This window comes from Microchirus variegatus, assembly GCF_963457635.1.
Source record: "Microchirus variegatus genome assembly, chromosome: 10".
Lineage (NCBI taxonomy): Eukaryota > Metazoa > Chordata > Actinopteri > Pleuronectiformes > Soleidae > Microchirus > Microchirus variegatus.
In genome coordinates, this window is record NC_139811.1 from 813,555 (window position 1) to 830,176 (window position 16,622).

General features: G+C 48.1%; 1 protein-coding gene across 1 annotated transcript; it reads right to left on the minus strand.

Annotated features, from left to right (window-relative positions):
- Positions 1-3,794: 3,794 nt before the first annotated feature.
- On the minus strand, positions 3,795-13,049 carry LOC310933035 (transmembrane protease serine 9-like; the record flags this gene model as incomplete). Its single annotated transcript, XM_083896457.1, has 9 exons — positions 3,795-4,100; positions 4,216-4,364; positions 9,369-9,637; positions 9,724-10,130; positions 10,225-10,373; positions 10,686-10,954; positions 11,041-11,191; positions 11,289-11,309; positions 12,986-13,049. The coding sequence occupies 9 exons, from the start codon at positions 13,047-13,049 to the stop codon at positions 3,795-3,797; spliced, it is 1,785 nt and encodes a 594-aa protein (XP_083752583.1).
- Between the last annotated feature and the right edge of the window lie 3,573 nt (positions 13,050-16,622).

Below are 16,622 nucleotides of genomic sequence, written 5' to 3' on the forward strand. Positions count from 1 at the left end.
ATCACGTGTCAGTCGAGAAGGAAGTCGATCAAAATATCTTACAAGGAAGTTTTCACAAGGAAATTCATTCTATTTGATGATTCGTTTACTGAAAACAAAACAAAATCCACTCAACAAAAGACGAGGAACGCGTTCACGTCTTCATCTCGCTGTTAAACTGAAGTTTGTAAACCACTCACTCTCCCACACCAAAGTCCAGAAAGAGTCCCCAGAGAAAATCAGTGATGTTCAGGAGTTGTTGATCCACTTCAGTGTTTGATTGACCTCAGTGACACAAAGTGACCACATGAGGCAGCAGAGGACCAGCAGCTCTTGTCTTTTTCTCTGTGGACTTTGGTGCGGGAGAGTGAGTGGTTTACAAAAAAGTTTTTTTTAATTAAATATTGTTTAATTGTCTTTAAATGATTTGTCATCAGTTTGTGTTGATTTTTACTTCACTTTGATGTTGAAATGTTTTAGTGTTTTTTTCTCATTTCAAATATTCCCTTAAATATTCCCCTCATTGGAAAGTACCTGCTCAGGTGTACAGGTATGAGGAAGGAAGGAGGTTTCTGTAAACACTCTGGTTCAGCCGGTTCACAGAGACCTGAGGGAGGTCATTCAAGGTCAGCACAGGTCAATAAACGACATTAAAGGTGAAGTAAGTAGTTTATAGTGCCATCTAGAGGAGAAGCTGAAATGTACAACAAAGAACTGCTCCTCTGCTCACCCCCTCCCTTCCCTGAGCGCTACGGTGTCCTCAGCCGGTCAAATGTCGTCCTCGTCGTCTTTCTCCGTGTCAGCAGATGTGGTTCGTGAGGTGAGGGAGAGGGCGGAGCTACCGCCGCCGTAGCAGACGAAGCGGAGAGAGAGGAGGCGGGACTTGACGCTACAAGTAAAGAGACTCTTTCGGATTTGTCCTTACAGGCTCCTGTAGAAACATGGCGTCTCTCTGCTAACAGTGGCTATGCAACCGCGGCCCGCGACCATGTTATTTTACATGACTTTTTGAAAAACTACGAAAATGAAACAAAAACTATTATACAGCGACTAGACAATGCAGGAGCACATAATATGTATAAAAAAGTGGATTTTGGGTCAAATAAACCCATAAATACTACACAGTGTCCCTTTAAATACTGGGCACACACCTACGGCCAGTGGGTGGCGCAATGGTCTGCAGATTATCATTGTGAAGCGATTGGCTGTAGAAAAAAAAAAAACAAAGAAGATGAAAAAGAATGGAGGCGGAGCCTGTTCACCACTTCCTGCAAAATGAGTCAGTCTGAGAAAAAAAAGTCAGAATTCTGACATTTTCTTGAATCTCAGAGTTAATCCTTCCATCCTGACATGACACAATAATCATTCATTCAAACATATGTAGCACCATTTCCTTTCAACCTGGCTTTCAAAATATCGGCTTCTTATATCAAATGTTTGCCATAAAGTTTGTCAGTGAAAACTTGACTTTGAAAACGGTGACTGTGATAAAGTCGTGATTCTTGATTCACCGTCGTGTTTGTCGTCAGGAAGTCGTCTCACTTCACACGTGTGCAGAACAAATGGGCTTTTTCAGAGTTCACAACAGGAAACAACAAGACACTGTTACTTTGTAATAATGGTTTGAACTTCCAGGCCACCGTACGCAAGCCAAGTTCACCTTCCACTAAATAAATACAATTATAATTAGATTTTCTCTCAATTTGTGTTATTGTCTTTAAAGTCAAACGTAGTGTGTGTGTGTGTGTGTGTGTGTGTGTGTGTGTGTGTGTGTGTGTGTGTGTGTGTGTTCTTTGGTCTCTGGTGTGATCAGTGTGTGTTGAACTGTTGCCCCCTGCTGGTCTAAAGTAAAGCAGACAGCACAGAATGCCCGTCCTTCAGCGTCTGAAGGCTGTACCTAATAAACTGACACCTGCTGCTGTCAGTGATCACACACACACACGCACACGCACACGCACACACACACACACACACACACACACACACACACACACACACACACACACACACATTCTTGTACTTACTGCATACTGAGGACCAGCATTTCCACTTTATAAATCATCACAATTACAAATATCTACTTCATGAATGACATCTACGAAGAACTACTGGTTGCAGTACCATAACATGTCTGCAGTTGGAGCCACAGAGCAAAAAGGGCTGGAAAACTTTTTCGATTTAAAAATTGTTTTTTTTAAATTTTATGTCCAAAATTTTACAAAAATTTCATACATCAACAAAAATGTTTAGTCCAAAATTTGACAAAAACGTCATACTATACTATGTCGTCCAAAATTTGAAAAAAAAAATTTGACCCAAAATAAAAAAAAAATTTGACCCAAAATGTGAGAAAAGAAATTTGACCCAAAATTTGAAAAAAAAGTGACACAATTTTTTTTTTTTTTTTTACAAATTGAGTATAGCATGTTATAGCAACCCCAGGAAGTGATTTCAATGAAAATAAAGTGAGGACCGGCCAAAATCTCCTCACTCCGTAAAAATGACCTCACACGGTTGGTTAAAATTCCTCACTGGTCCTCAGTATGCCGCAAGTACAAGAACACACACACACACACACACACACACACACACACACACACACACACACACACACACACACACAGACTACGTTTGACTTTAAAGACAATAAAACAAATCACGAGTCATCTGTGAATTAGCTTTAATGAACAATGACAACATGAAGGAAAGTGAAACCAAACAAACTGATCGTTGACTTAATCTGAGAAAAAGACGTTCTGTAGCTACAGTGTTAGTGTGAGGCAGGTCATTGTTGCCTCGGGCCTCCAGAGGGCGCTGCTTCATGTAATTACACACTAAATTAAATCTTCAATGGAATCAATAAAAAACAATCATTGAAGTCAAATCAGATCGATGAAGGCCCAACCTGAGAAATCACTGTGTTGACGACAAATAAAAACAAAAAAAAGTAAAATAAATAAATGTCAAAAATGTCATAATTAGACACATTGATTTTAAAGGAATAGTTCAGGTTTTATTCCGATATTAGGATATAAATTCAAAGTTCACATTTGAACCTGAGAAATGTTCTCAAAATAAACAGCCAAAAAAAGTGCGTACAGGCTGTCCACAGGGTCCAGCAGAGGGCGCTGTGAGCACTGTTTAGCCCTATGGTGCGTAGTGTAGAGTTAGGCGATAAGATGTTAAAATGATATCACGATAAACCATCGCGATATCTGTGACAACATTTCATGGAGTTTCAAAATAAAAGTGCTTGTTTTGGAATAATGGAATCTCACCGTCACATGAGCTCATCCATGATTTTTGTTAAAAATCAGAAAGTCACACAAAAACTGAACTATTCCCTCAAAAAAAAAAAAAAAACTTAGCACAGCTTAGCATTCCGGCTTCAAAATCACGTGATGCTGAAATGCTAAGCTACATTCATAGTGTTCAAACACAGATCAGTGCAGAGTAAACTCTTCTTTGTTTCATGCCGCTAAAGTGATGCAGTGTATAATGTATATTTTGACTTATTGTTAAATTTTGATTTATTGTTCTTAAATTTGTTTACCTCTGAGTGGACGCCACCTTCAGTTTCATTGTACTGTTACAAAGTGACAATGACAATAAAGACGCTGGTTTCCTGACAGAGCGCTGGATTTGAAACCTCAGGATTCGTATTTGAATTTAATTTCAAAGGGAAAAAAATCGTCTCCAGACGGTCTGCAAAAACCAAGCCGCACCCGGTGGCCACTGACAGCTATTACACCTCCCGTCGTTTACTTTCATCTGTGTCAGTCACTTCATGTAAAACTACAGATGAACAGGTTTGTTCATGAGGACAGAAGGAGACACAGTGAGAGGACGAGGACATGGAAGAGGAAGAAGGAGCAGGGGTGAGGGAGAGTGGGAGGAGCTGAGCAGGTGACGGACAGGTCGCTGTCAGTCCCAGTGGAAGTGAAAGAGACGAAACCTGGCTGGTCGGTGGTGATCTGAGCCTCGATCCAGGCTTGATAGCGGGACACTCTGGTGTAGACTCCTGGGGAATTAGGTTCAGCGCAACCTCGTGAAAAACTCACCACTCCTGCCAGGATCCATTGATCGCCCTGTTTGCTCACCATTGGACCACCTGAATCTCCCTAGAAGAAGAAGAAGAAGAAGAAGATGAAGAAGAAGAAGATGAAGAACAACTCAGGCGACAGAATCTTCACAGGAAGTTACACCTGACACAAAAGCAGGAGATTAAATGAGCACCTGACAGGGACCCTTCCCTCCAGCTCGTAATCCGGCACAGATCATGTTGTCAGTGATGCCAATGAGGTCTTTATAATCACAGGAACACTGTCTGTTCCCCACCACTGACACCTCCACCTCCATCAGGTTTCCTGGAGAAGGAAGAAGCACTAAAGAGACACAGAAGAGTCAGATCATCAGTTTGTCAGCTTAAAGGTGAAGTTAGTAGTTTATAGTGCCATCTAGAGGAGAGGCTGAAATTTACAACAAAGACCTGCTGCTCTGCTCACCCCCTCCCTTCCCTGAGCACTACGGTGTCCTCAGCTGGTCAAATGTCGTCCTCGTTGTCTTTCTCCGTGTCAGCAGATGAGGTTCGTGAGGTGAGGGAGAGGGCGGAGCTACCGCGGCCGTAGCAGACGAAGCGGAGAGAGAGAGGAGGCGGGACTTCAGCTACAAGTAAAGAGACGCTTGATTTGTTCTCTCGCGTTTGTCCTTACAGGCTCCTGTAGAAACATGGCGTCTCTCTGCTAACAGTGGCTATGCAACCGCGGCCCGCGACCATGTTATTTTACATGACTTTTTGAAAAACTACGAAAATGAAACAAAGAATATTATACAGCGACTAGACAATGCAGGAGCACATAATATGTATAAAAAAGTGGATTTTGGGTTATATAAACCCATAAATACTACACAGTGTCCCTTTAAATAAACAGAGTCATGTGACGTCTGTAGCTCTGTAGCAGCTCTGTGGTTGTTATTTATCCAGCTTCTTTCTTTCAGGATTAAACACAACTCCACGTAACACAAATAAACTTGATAATGCTGAGGCAGCAAAGCGCAGAGAGAAAACTGAATAGATCAGAATTACTGTCAACAAACATCAAATCAACTGCTTCTCTTTTTATATCAAAACTTTTCTAAAGCATTAAAGTGCTGCTCTGAAGCCAGCACTGACCAGTTGTTGTCCATCTTTTAAGGCTTAAGCTTTACACAACAACGATCTGAACACAAACCGCAAAAGCGGCGTTCCCACTTTTTATTTCGCGTTTAGACGAGCGTCTTTGGGTGTAAATCTGCACACACACGGTGACGCAAAAGTGTGTGAAATGTGATGTAGTATGCATGCCAGGTGGCTAGGTGGCGCTGTGAAGCACTGCCATACAACAACAGGAGCGTTGAAACTTCCTTCTTCTTCTCTCTAGTAGCGCAAAGTAGCAGCTAAGACGACTTGAATGTCCGACTGATGGATTATAATCCCACGTGTTTGTTGTTGTTTGTCTGTACTGAACATGGATCTGACGTCAGCGCGTACGTTTAATGTTTTCAACCCTTTAGACGGGAACGCCACGGTGGAGCATTTTTTTGCGTTTTTAAAGCCCCCAAAACGCCGTCGCTGTCTAAAAGAAAGGCATCTCATCAAATATTTTGTCGGTTTCGCCCGGGAGTGTCGCCGTGTAAAGTCAGCCTAACCCTGGATTTCCACTGGACGCGGAACGGCCGCGGCACGCCAGCGGCGTGGTCGCCGTTGCAAAATCTCTTCCCTTCTAATCAATGAGAGCATTTCCACCCGCCGCGCCGCAGCGCTATCGATAGGAATCAGTCCTATTTTTTCCGTTGCCGCTGCTGAACCTCGTAAATGTCAACTAAGCAGATCGCACAAGACAGGAAGTCCGACTCAGAATCAAAGTAAAACATTTCCGCCCCCCCTTTCAAAATAAAACACAATACGCAGGTCATACAGCCTGTCACAACTTCAACATTACGTCGTGACCGGTGCTGCCAGGTAAAATTAATCAGAGCGTCTCTGAGAGTCATGACGCACGACGAGAGACTGATTGTTGAAGTGGAGAAACGTAAAATCATTTATGACACCGGATCAACAGTTCTTCCACGTCGGAGAATGAAAAGAAGCTGTTGTTGTTGTTGTTTCCCTTACACACACAGTCTATTGCTGGATCTCGCGAACTTGCGTCCGTTCGAGATTATCGCGCGATCTTCCGTGAATACCGCCGGCTCCCAAGGCTGTTAGGCTTACCTTCGTGCAGTTCTTCGGCGGCGGATTTCGCGGTGGATTTTCGTATTTGTGCTTCAGAGAGTGGGTGGAACACCTCACTCCAAGCTATTTTCTTACGTGGGTTAATTTCATTGACACTCTTCTGGCTGAGCAGGCGGGGATTCCAACTATACCGTTGGACCAGCCCAAGACCATCTCCGATCACAATGGCAACCTACTCGCCGAGGTGACTCACCGTACCGACACCCTCACCATGGTCCTGTCTGGTAATCACGTGGAGGAGGTCCAGCTGTTCCTCATCCCTTCTTCATCGGCGTCGATCGTCTTGGAGCTTCCCTGGCTGGCTCGCCATAGCCCGGTCTTCAACTGGTCCACACCTCTCCAGTTGGAGCGTTTACTGCCACTCTCACTGCCTCAGATCCGCCAGACCTTCTTCGCCAAGAACTCCAGACACCAACCCCGAACCTCCTGATCTCACCGGCGTTCCAGCGGCGTACCATGACCTCGCTGAGGTCTTCTCCAAGGGACGTGCGCTTTCTCTACCACCTCACCGCCGTACGACTGCGCCATAGATCTTCTTCCTGGGGCCACACTACCATCGAGGCGTCTCTATAACTTGTCACAGGCCGAACGTCAAAGCATGGAAGACTACATAACCCAGTCTCTGGCGACTGGGCTCATCCGGCCATCCTCCTCACCAGTGGGGGCGGGATTGTTTTTTGTGTCCAAAAAGGGTTAGGGTTAGGGTTAGGGTTAGGGTTAGGCCTCCAAGAGTGGAGGCACTGGCTAGAGGGGACCGCCCAACCGTCTATCGTCTGGACCGATCATAAGAACCTGGCCTATCTACAGAACGCCCGAAGACTCAACTCGAGGCAGGCACGTTGGGCTCTCTTCGTGGGACGTTTCCAGTTCACCCTCACCTTTCGCCCAGGGACCCGGAACGTAAAGCCTGATGCCCTCTCCCGACTGTATGCTCCAGACCCTCCAGAACCAGAACCCGGAAACCATCCTGCCATCCTCCTGCATCCTAGGTGCCGCTACTTGGCCAGTGGAGACGAGAGTTCGCGAGGCCCAGGCGACCGATCCTGACCCTGGAGGAGGCCCACCCAATCGCCTTTTTGTGCCCGCGGCCGCACGCTCCGAGGTCCTCCAATGGGGCCATTCCTCCAAGCTGGCTTGTCAACCTGGTACTGCTCGAACTCTCCAATTCCTCAAACAGCGTTTCTGGTGGCCTACCATGTCCCAAGACGTGGCGACCTTCATCTCTGCTTGCCCCACCTGCTCCAGGGGCAAGACTTCCAATCGCCCTCCCTCTGATCTTCTGCACCCCCTACCCATCCCCCACCGTCCCTGGTCACACATCGCTGTAGACTTTGTTACTGGACTTCCTCCCTCCAATAATCACACCACCATCCTCACTGTTGTTGACCGTTTTTTTCTAAATCTGTACACTACATTCCACTACCTGCACTGCCCTCCGCCATGGAGACAGCTGAACTTTTGGTCCAACACGTTTTTCGCATCCATGGTTTCCCCGCTGACATCGTCTCAGATCGTGGTCCTCAAATCGCCTCGCAGGTGTGGAAGGCGTTCTGCTCTGCCTTGGGGGCTTCTGCCAGCCTGTCTTCCGGCTATCATCCACAATCAAACGGTCAAACAGCGAGGGCAAACCAAAATATGGAGGTAGCCCTCCGATGCGTTGCCGTCCACCATCCAGAAGAATGGAGCACCTTCCTACCATGGGTCGAATACGCACATAATTCCCTCATCTCTGCATCAACTGGTGTCTCCCCATTCATGCCATCCCTGGGCTACCAACCACCCCTGTTTAACTTTCAGGAAAGAGAGGTCGCAGTTCAGGTCTGGCTTTCCACTAAAGACCTCCCACTAAAGACATCCCTCTCCAGGTTGAATCCCGCAAGCTGGCGCCTAGATTCATCGGACCTTTTCACATCGACAGAATCATTAACACCACATCGATACGTCTCAAGTTACCTCTTTCCCTCAAGATCCATCCCACGTTTCATGTCTCTCTCATTAAGCCTGTGGTCGAGTCAGATCTGGTCCCTCCCGCCGATCCCCCTCCTCCGCCCAGGATCATCGAGGGCGGCCCTGCCTACACGGTTAGCCGCATACTTAACATCCGCCGCCAGGGCCGTGGCCACCAGTACCTGTTGGATTGGGATGGATACGGTCCGGAGGAAAGATCATGGATCCCACGCCGCTTCATCCTGGACCAGACCCTGATCCAGGACTTCCATCGCGACCATCCCGAGGCTCCTGTCTTGGCGCCAGGTGGCGCCCGTTGAGGGGGAGGTACTGTCACGATCCATTCCACTTTCCACATTCCTGTTGTAATTTTGTGTTGTCCTCTGCTGCGCCCTGGTGTTTGCTTTCTCTCCCAGCAGGGGGCGTGGTTGACCCAGTTTCCCCAGATGACGCCAGAGATGACTCCACCTGCGCAGCTCCTGCCCAGCTGTTCCTGATCAGCGATCACGCGGACTTATAAGGCGGAGCTTCGCACATCTCTGGTGTCAGATCCATGTTTTCACTCTGCTGGTAAAGACGTATACTTACCAAGCTAGAAGAAACTTTGACTCAAACCTGGTTACTTACCTGAACCTTCCTCTCAGGTCTCAACGTCTCCTGCTGCTGAGAACAACACAGACTCTCCTGCGGATTCCACTCTTCCAGGATCGCTTCCACTTGTTGTGTCTCCAGCTTGCTCGTCTTCTCCATTCCACACGAAGCAGCCGCTTCACCACAGACTCTCTAAGAACAAACGTTACTCCTCCGCTACATCCTGAGTGAGTTCGTTCCACCTGGACCACAAGACAGACTGTGTTGCCACGAGAGAGCTGTTGTGGATCCTGGCTCAGCTGTTATTCGTTCGCTTAGGCTTACCTTCGTGTTGTCATATCCTGCTAACGCTTGTAACATCTGGTAGCTAAATAAAGATACTTTTACTTACCTGCCTCTGTCCTTTCTGCATTCGGGTCCTCCTATTACATGCTCACCGTTTCCTTTAACGGAAACGTAACAGTCATAGACTGAAAACAATAAAAACGTCTCCAGGTTCTCCAGGTTCTCCAGGTTCCTCCTGTGCTGAGGATAATTGTTGACTCACACAAACGATGGAGGTCACACTACGACTCACCTCCAGATGCGATGATTCCCCAGCCGGTGACCCAGGAGCTGGTGCCGCTGTGGAAGCTGCTGCCTGAAGCAGCCAGGCAGACGGGGAGGATGTTGTTGTTGAAGGCAACAGGTGAGGAGAGCTTCAGGAGCGCAATGTCGTTGTCCAAGGTGGACGAGTTGTAGTCGGGATGATTGATGACCTGTATCGCGACCCGAATCTCTTCATTGGTGTTGGTTCCCTCTAGTGTCTGAAGGCCCAGGAACACCACCCTGGCATAGGTGATTCCACTGCAGAGTTAGAGGAGAAACCTTTAGAGATTTTTCAGTGTCCATATCTGTTGGTGATCACCAGTGTTGGTTTGGTCACTTCTTACCAGTGAGCTGCTGTCAGAACCCACTCACTGTTGATGAGCGATCCTCCACAGCGGTGACCCCCCCTTTGCAGGCTGACCTGCCAGGGCCAGCTGCCCTCGATGGCCACCTCACCTCCAATGATCTTGGTGTTGAGCGAAGCTCTGCCACACACTGACGGGACAGGGGGATTGGTAATGGGAGGAGCTGAGCAGTTGACTGACAGGTCGCTGTCAGTCCCAGTGGAAGTGAAAGAGACGAAACCTGGCTGGTCGGTGGTGATCTGAGCCTCGATCCAGGCTTGATAGCGGGACACTCTGATGAAGACTGCTGGGAAATTAGGGAAAGCGCAACCTACTCCAAAACTCAACGTTCCTGCCAGGATCCATTGATCGCCCTGTTTGCTCACCATTGGACCGCCTACATCTCCCTAAAAGAAGAAGAAGAAGATGAAGAACAACTCAGGCGACAGAATCTTCACACGAAGTTACATCTGACACAAAAGCAGGAGATAAAATGAGCACCTGACAGGGACCCTTCCCTCCAGCTCGTAATCCGGCACAGATCATGTTGTCAGTGATGCCAATGATGTTTTTATAATCACAGGAACACTGTCTGTTCCCCACCACTGACACCTCCACCTCCATCAGGTTTCCTGGAGAAGGAAGAGGCACTAAAGAGACACAGAAGAGTCAGATCATCAGTTTGTCAGTTTAAATAAACAGAGTCATGTGACGTCTGTAGCTCTGTAGCAGCTCTGTGGTTGTTATTTATTGCTGAGGCAGCAAAGAGCAGCAGCGTGTTAAAACTGTACATATGTTGTTGTATTGTTGTCCATCTTTTAAGTGATGGCATTCATGGGTTACACACGTCATAGACTGAAAACAATAGAAACGTCTCCAGGTTCTCCAGGTTCTCCAGGTTCCTCCTGTGCTGAGGATAATTGTTGACTCACACAAACGATGGAGGTCACACTACGACTCACCTCCAGATGCGATGTTTCCCCAGCCGGTGACCCAGGAGCTGGTGCCGTTGTGGAAGCTGCTGCCTGAAGCAGCCAGGCAGACGGGGAGGATGTTGTTGTTGAAGGTAACAGGTGAGGAGAGCTTCAGGAGCGCGATGCTGTTGTCAAAGGTGGACGAGTTGTAGTCGGGATGATTGATGACCTGGATCACGGTCCGACTCACTTCGTTAGTGTTGGTTCCCTCTAGTGTCTGACGGCCCAGAGACACCACCGTGCCAATGGCGACCCCACTGCAGAGTTAGAGGAGAAACCTTTAGAGATTTTTCAGTGTCCATATCTGTTGGTGATCACCAGTGTTGGTTTGGTCACTTCTTACCAGTGAGCTGCTGTCAGAACCCACTCACTGTTGATGAGCGATCCTCCACAGAAGTGACCCCCCCTTTGCAGGCTGACCTGCCAGGGCCAGCTGCCCTCGATGGCCACCTCACCTCCAACGATCCTGGTGTTGAGTGAAGCTCTGCCACACACTGACAGGACAGAGGCTCAGGGTGAGCGACACACCCACGTTTACACTTTACAGTATGACGTGATATATGACATGTGATAGAGACTGGAACCACTTACCACTGAGCTGTGCACGGCACTCTGAAAAACAAGAACAAAGAAAAACATGTGAAGGACAATCCCAACTTTTTCAGCCAATCCCAGCAGACATATGTTTAACCCATTAAGGCCTGAAGAGCCTGGAAAAACTTCCTCTAAAACAAACCTGAGAGTCAATGGCGACTAAATGACTGATTTCTCAGCCTCTGCAGCAGATATAGGAACACAATTAAAAAAGTATTTGAGAGCTTACACTTGTGGCTTTCCTGTGAAATTTAGTTTATGTTGATACAAAAATGTAAAATTAAAGTGAATAACTATTTTCAATTAAAAAACAGTAGGAAAATAAAGTCATATCAACGTGTGTCAGGGCCTTGATTTAGTCCTGATGGAGTGTGAAGAACAAGAACAGCATGTAATGACTGTAACAGTCTGCTTCACATGTGACGGTGATGATGCTGCTGTGGCATCTGCAGGTAAATCCACTGTCAGCCCTGGTGCGCGGTCGTAAACACTCCGTCGATTACGGTGGTATTTATCGCCGTTATCGCCGACCTCGTCGTCTTCAAACATAATTATGTCTTAACCATAAATCCCGGTCCCAAAGTTATCAGCGATGACGTCATCGAAGACGAAAGTCCTCAAAATCACTGCCTTCAGAAATCTCTCCGCTGTCAAAGTCTTCCATGTTTGTGAGAAGTCATTTCAAAACAATGTCGCGAGGAACCCTGATACACCCGAAAATTGACGCATCTGCTTTACTGGCGTCTATGAGAGAATAAAACGCGCAGCTGCTTTCCCGGCGTCAATGGGTTAAAGGCTACCTGAAGAAGTCAGGTAGCCTTTAACCCTTTAAGGTGTGTGTGCACTGTAAAAAATGTCCGTAGACTTTACAGTTAAAAACTGTCAAACCATGACAGAAAAAGACCGTAAACTTACAAAGACTATAATACAGTTTTTGTAACAGTGAATTACCGTAAATTTATGTATTTCCCAAAACAGTCATTTTTGCATATTTTTTCCTGTAAAAATTACATTTATCTACTGTTAAATAATCTTGCACTGTAGTAATTATGGAAATATACCGTCATATTTTTAAGAGCCAAAACTGTATCTTTTGCAGGGTTTTTTTTGTAAAAAATGTTTTTTTATTACTGTTAAACTTATTAACCATTGTGTTAATTACGCAAAACCTTTACTTATACAGTACTTTTACGTTAAATATATGGCAAGGCATAGTTATTTATATGGTAGAATATGGAAAAATTCTCCAACCTTTACCGTGATAGAAGAAACAATTTTACCGTATTATGGTAAAAAACTGGCAACCATAGCTGCCAGTTTTTTACCGTTTAAAATAAGTGGGTTTGTTTTGTTGTTTTTAATGAATAAAGTGGTATTTTATGTTAGTACAGGCTGTTTATTTCACATTACACATTATTTCATGGTGAAATGCTTTACTTATACAATATTTTCACGTTAAATATATGGAAAAAACACACAAAAAAAGGTGTGTATATGGTAGAATATTGAAAAAAATCAACAACCGTATTTACCGTAACATCAGCAGTAGTTCTATCCTTTTACCGTGATGTAAGAAAAGGTTCAACCGTGTTTATTACGGTAGAATTCTGGCAACCACAGCTGCCAGTTTTTTACCGTAAAAACAGTGTGTGTGTGTGTGTGTGTGTGTGTGTGTGTGTGTGTTCAGTCCTTACCTGGTGTCGTCAGCAGAGTGAACAGAGTGGTCACACACACCACTGTGGCTGTGGAGAGAGTCATGGCTGAAAGTGTGAAGCGTCTGATCTGACTCTGCATTAATAACCTTCACCTCTCTCTCTCTCTCTCTCTCTCTCTCTCTACCTGTCATTCACCTGTCAGCACACGCCCACCATCTGTCAGTCAAACAGCTGCTGCTGATGCTGGAGAAGTTATTTGAAGTGTGAGTGTGAATGAGCTCATGATACATGGTGCAGCACTGACTGAGCTGTGAGCGCCCCCTGTGTCCACCATCTACGTCAGTTTAAGTCCACGACATCTGAAGAACACGTTCACGTCTTTATCTTCACTGTTAGACGGATTTTAACAACAGGAAACTGATGTTTGTATACCACTCACTCTCCCACACCAAAGCCCATAGAGAAAACCAGTGATTTTAGCTCGTCCAACATCAGCGTCCGACTTCATCGACACAAACGTCCAACATCAGCGTCTGACGTCATCGACGCTCACGTCCAACATCAGCGTCTGACGTCATCGACGCTCACGTCCAACATCAGCGTCTGACGTCATCGACGCTCACGTCCAACATCAGCGTCTGACGTCATCGACGCTCACGTCCAACATCAGCGTCTGACGTCATCGACGACAACGTCCAACATCAGCGTCTGACGTCATCGACGTTCACGTCCAACGTCAGCGTCTGACGTCATCGACGCCAACGTCCAACATCAGCGTCTGACGTCATCGACGCTCACGTCCAACATCAGCGTCTGACGTCATCGACGCCAACGTCCAACATCAGCGTCTGACGTCATCGACGCCAACGTCCAACATCAGCGTCTGACGTCATCGACGTTCACGTCCAACGTCAGCGTCTGACGTCATCGACGCCAACGTCCAACATCAGCGTCTGACGTCATCGACGCTCACGTCCAACATCAGCGTCCGACTTCATCGACGCTAACGTCCAACGTCAGCGTCTGACGTCATCGACGACAACGTCCAACATCAGCGTCTGACGTCATCGACGCCAACGTCCAACATCAGCGTCTGACGTCATCGACGCCTACGTCCAACATCAGCGTCTGACGTCATCGACGCCAACGTCCAACATCAGCGTCTGACGTCATCGACGCTCACGTCCAACATCAGCGTCTGACGTCATCGACGCCAACGTCCAACATCAGCGTCTGACGTCATCGACGCCAACGTCCAACATCAGCGTCTGACGTCATCGACGCCAACGTCCAACATCAGCGTCTGACGTCATCGACGCCAACGTCCAACATCAGCGTCTGACTTCATCGACGCTCACGTCCAACATCAGCGTCTGACGTCATCGACGCCAACGTCCAACATCAGCGTCTGACGTCATCGACGCTCACGTCCAACGTCAGCGTCTGACGTCATCGACGCCAACGTCCAACATCAGCGTCCGACTTCATCGACGCTAACGTCCAACGTCAGCATCTGACGTCATCGACGACAACGTCCAACATCAGTATCTGACGTCATCGACGTTCACGTCCAACGTCAGCGTCTGACGTCATCGACGCCAACGTCCAACATCAGCGTCTGACGTCATCGACGTTCACGTCCAACGTCAGCGTCTGACGTCATCGACGCCAACGTCCAACATCAGCGTCTGACTTCATCGACGCTCACGTCCAACATCAGCGTCTGACGTCCAACATCAGCGTCTGACGTCATCGACGCCAACGTCCAACATCAGCGTCTGACGTCATCGACGCCAACGTCCAACATCAGCGTCTGACTTCATCGACGCTCACGTCCAACATCAGCGTCTGACGTCATCGACGCCAACGTCCAACATCAGCGTCTGACGTCATCGACGCCAACGTCCAACATCAGCGTCTGACGTCATCGACGCTCACGTCCAACATCAGCGTCTGACGTCATCGACGCCAACGTCCAACATCAGCGTCTGACGTCATCGACGCCAACGTCCAACATCAGCGTCTGACGTCATCGACGCCAACGTCCAACATCAGCGTCTGACGTCATCGACGCTCACGTCCAACATCAGCGTCTGACGTCATCGACGCCAACGTCCAACATCAGCGTCCGACTTCATCGACGCTCACGTCCAACATCAGCGTCTGACGTCATCGACGCCAACGTCCAACATCAGCGTCCGACGTCATCGACGCCCACGTCCAACATCAGCGTCTGACGTCATCGACGCCAACGTCCAACATCAGCGTCTGACTTCATCGACGCTCACGTCCAACATCAGCGTCTGACGTCATCGACGCTCACGTCCAACATCAGCGTCCGACTTCATCGACGCTAACGTCCAACATCAGCATCTGACGTCATCGACGACAACGTCCAACATCAGCGTCTGACGTCATCGACGTTCACGTCCAACGTCAGCGTCTGACGTCATCGACGACAACGTCCAACATCAGCGTCTGACGTCATCGACGTTCACGTCCAACGTCAGCGTCTGACGTCATCGACGCCAACGTCCAACATCAGCGTCTGACTTCATCGACGCTCACGTCCAACATCAGCGTCTGACGTCATCGACGCTCACGTCCAACATCAGCGTCTGACGTCATCGACGCCAACGTCCAACATCAGCGTCCGACTTCATCGACGCTAACGTCCAACATCAGCGTCTGACGTCATCGACGCCAACGTCCAACATCAGCGTCCGACGTCATCGACGCCCACGTCCAACATCAGCGTCTGACGTCATCGACGCCAACGTCCAACATCAGCGTCTGACGTCATCGACGCTCACGTCCAACATCAGCGTCTGACGTCATCGACGCTCACGTCCAACATCAGCGTCTGACGTCATCGACGCCAACGTCCAACATCAGCGTCTGACGTCATCGACGCTCACGTCCAACATCAGCGTCTGACGTCATCGACGCTCACGTCCAACATCAGCGTCTGACGTCATCGACGCTCACGTCCAACATCAGCGTCTGACGTCATCGACGCCAACGTCCAACATCAGCGTCTGACGTCGTCGACGCTCACGTCCAACATCAGCGTCTGACGTCATCGACGCCAACGTCCAACATCAGCGTCTGACGTCATCGACGCCAACGTCCAACATCAGCGTCTGACGTCATCGACGCTCACGTCCAACATCAGCGTCTGACGTCATCGACGCTCACGTCCAACATCAGCGTCTGACGTCATCGACGTTCACGTCCAACATCAGCGTCTGACGTCATCGACGCCAACGTCCAACATCAGCGTCTGACGTCATCGAAGCCAACGTCCAACATCAGCGTCTGACTTCATCGACGCTCACGTCCAACATCAGCGTCTGACGTCATCGACGCCAACGTCCAACATCAGCGTCTGACGTCATCGACGCCAACGTCCAACATCAGCGTCTGACGTCATCGACGCTCACGTCCAACATCAGCGTCTGACGTCATCGACGCCAACGTCCAACATCAGCGTCCGACTTCATCGACGCTCACGTCCAACATCAGCGTCTGACGTCATCGACGCCAATGTCCAACATCAGCGTCCGACGTCATCGACGCCCACGTCCAACATCAGCGTCTGACGTCATCGACGCCAACGTCCAACATCAGCGTCCGACGTCATCGACGCCCACGTCCAACATCAGCGTCTGACGTC